The following is a 2922-nucleotide window of genomic DNA, read 5'->3' on the forward strand; positions in this document are numbered from 1 at the left end:
GCGGACGTAGTGATATTGCAGGTTTTTGACACTTCCGGGTTGGCTTCATTTTTCGGGGCCGGTTGCTACGTCCATCTTTTATACAGTCTATGCTCTCACCACTGCAGCTCTCTTTCAGGTTTGTAGAAAGGATGGTTGATACTTTAGACTACAGTCTACAAAATACAGTATATATGTTTTCAGTGCATAGGGGACATCAATAAAATACCTACTGGGTCATACACTAGGAGTGATACACAGTACAAAGAAAGAACTCTAATTTAAAAAATGGATGTAGTCACCATGATGTCACCCATTGTTGATGGACTACTGTTACAAGCTTTGAGTTTGGCATGTGGCCACTGATATCTTGGTCTGTTGAAATCAGATGTGACAAGCGACTGTTGGACCTGACTGAGAACAGTAGCAGTCAATCACAAGAGCGCCACCTCAAACACATCTTGCTTTATCTTCTCTTTAAAATGAGAAAATGAACTCACTGGAAATATGTTTACAAAGGTAACAAATCAGGTGAGAAGTAGGGTGGTATTCTCATAGAGTTTTGCAAACAGAGGAGACGCCCACTGCTGGCTGTTAGAAAGTGGCTTCACTTAACAGACCCAAAGGAGTAGCTATAACTCTGTCTTTTAAATTTGACATTGTCAGAGTAATTGTTAGCCTCTGATTTCAGCCTCAGAAGAAGACAATAGTTTTGGAATTACAAAGAAAGCAAAAAAAAGGGGGAAGAAATGGGATGACGGTGTGGGCGCTGTAAATGTTCAGGTTAATTAATAATGTTTACCAGAATCCTTAAAGACTCTTCTAACAACACGCATTAAAGAAAACACAATAAATAGAGTTTGCAGCCGACTTCCCAAGTTAGAAAGCGAGATTGTAGCGTTCATTATGCATATGTTTGACCATTTTTCTATCCCTACTTTCAGAAGAGTCTTTGAAGATTCTGGGTATACTCTTGTAACAACGGTAAGTGTTATTAAACTACACATGCTTATCTTTTTATCATAGCAAATGCTCGATCTTTGTGACTCCAATGTAATGTTAAAGCTAACACTGAGTCAATACATGAGAGGGCTAGTGTGAGAGCAGTTGTGGTATCATTTACTTTACCTTCATATTTACGTGCAAAAATATTTTCTTACTTGTGGAATTGATTGTTGGAGCTTGTTGGAGACTTTATGTCAGGTCATGTCATTCCTATATTCCAAGGGTTACTTCTGAATGGCAGCTCTTTTTTTTATAAGGTATTGTTATGAGGTAAGTTATGTGGGCAAAACACCCCAGTTGGTGTACAGTTAGGATGTTATTGGTGCCTCCTTTAGCTGTGACAAAATCAAATAAAACAAGATCATCACACAGAGAAACTGTAAGCTCACCTCACTGCTGGACGACTCTCCTCCCGAGCCAGAAACACAGGCCTCAGAGCACAGTACCATCGCACACCTCGTACACCTGCAGATACAAATTCACACTGTAAGCAGCCATAGTTCTCCACAGATTGATATGTGTACATATCAGCAGCTTGGCTGTTAACACAAACATTGTTTATCTGCTGAATATGGATTTCCTTCAATAAAAGCCTTCCCTCCCCGCAGAGACTTGTCATAAATCTTGGCCTGTGTCGTCGGGTTGCCCCAGTTATTGTTGCTGCATGTGAACGATTGACGGCTACCGTGGCCCCGAGGTGACTCTATCACCACCCACGGATGAGTCACACATATGCAAGTGCGTGCACACTGTATTCATGTCACTCTGTTATTATTCTCCTAAGGCTGTTTGGCTGATTTATTTCATTCTTTACCTTTCAAACTGTTTCTCTAAGCTGCACACACATGCCGGAGCACAGTCTGCAGCCTACAGTTTAACCCGACCGCAGTATAAAGTGTAATGACGACCAAATTAACACCGAAGATGCAAAAGCAGAGAAAATCCAGCGCAGTTAATGACGGCTTTTTACTCTCCTTTTGCTGCTAAGAATGACTTATTACCAGAATCTGTCCAATAAACTAGGTTGTTGTGAGTTGGTTTTCTTTACAAGCCTTCGACTGTAATTTGCAGGGACATAAACAAAACTAATGCACAACGCAACACAGAAAACTGTTTAAGAAAGCTTTGTTAACTGATAAAAAAATGTCAGTGTAAATGGGTTAAATTGTCAGAATAACCGGATGCAATTTTTTGTTTTAATCTTGAGTAAACTTTGAGAAACAGCGTTTACAAAGTATTACATTACCATTTAAATAGATTGCTGAATAAAGCCATTAGCTGAAAGCCTGGTTTTTATGGCTTTGATATCCCGTTTTATTCGTCTCTGGGTTAGTTTCTCCTTATAAAGGAGATCTGACCTTTTTTGGTTGTGTTCTCGGGAAAGTCAAGACAATTAGAGGAATGAAACTAAAAGAAAATTAAAGAGGAACGTCCATTACTAATATAATTTTCTATTCCAATTATGCTTTTAAATTAATTTGTGGAGCCCTGACTAGGGACTCCAGTGGTGGAGACGAACTTCATGTACTGGAGTACTGTGGCTCACTTTGTGGACGTTTGTCTGCAAAATACTTTTTACTCCACTACATTTATTTAGACATTACATTTGCTGGATAATATATGAAATACGGTGCATTATTACAGATGAAACTACTGGACATTTTGATCAGTTAACACAATAAAAATAAGTATTAACAACTATTTATGTATTACTGTGTACATTAATATATTATTTGCAGAGTAATACTTTTGCTTTTGATGCTTTATTTGGCTTCTAAGATTTGTTTCTTTTTACATGAGTAAGATTTTAATCGCAGGATTTTTACTTTTCATTAAGTATTCTGTACTTATGTGTTGGTACTTTTATTTATGGAAAGAATCTGAGGAGTTCATTCAGCACTGCTCAGTATCCAGTCAGATATGTGGAGCAGTAATTTT

General features: G+C 38.2%; 1 protein-coding gene across 1 annotated transcript in view; it reads right to left on the reverse strand.

Moving 5' to 3' along the window:
- The window catches only part of LOC103366742 (neurensin-1-like), a 4370-nt gene extending 2937 nt beyond the window's left edge, over positions 1-1433 (reverse strand). Inside the window, exon 1 of the mRNA XM_008294559.1 lies at positions 1374-1433. Coding sequence (XP_008292781.1) covers positions 1374-1433 — 60 coding nt within the window. The remainder of the gene's footprint in view (positions 1-1373) is intronic.
- Between the last annotated feature and the right edge of the window lie 1489 nt (positions 1434-2922).

The sequence above is a fragment of the Stegastes partitus genome, unplaced genomic scaffold, assembly GCF_000690725.1.
Source record: "Stegastes partitus isolate 25-593 unplaced genomic scaffold, Stegastes_partitus-1.0.2 Scaffold972, whole genome shotgun sequence".
Classification (NCBI taxonomy): Eukaryota; Metazoa; Chordata; class Actinopteri; family Pomacentridae; genus Stegastes; species Stegastes partitus.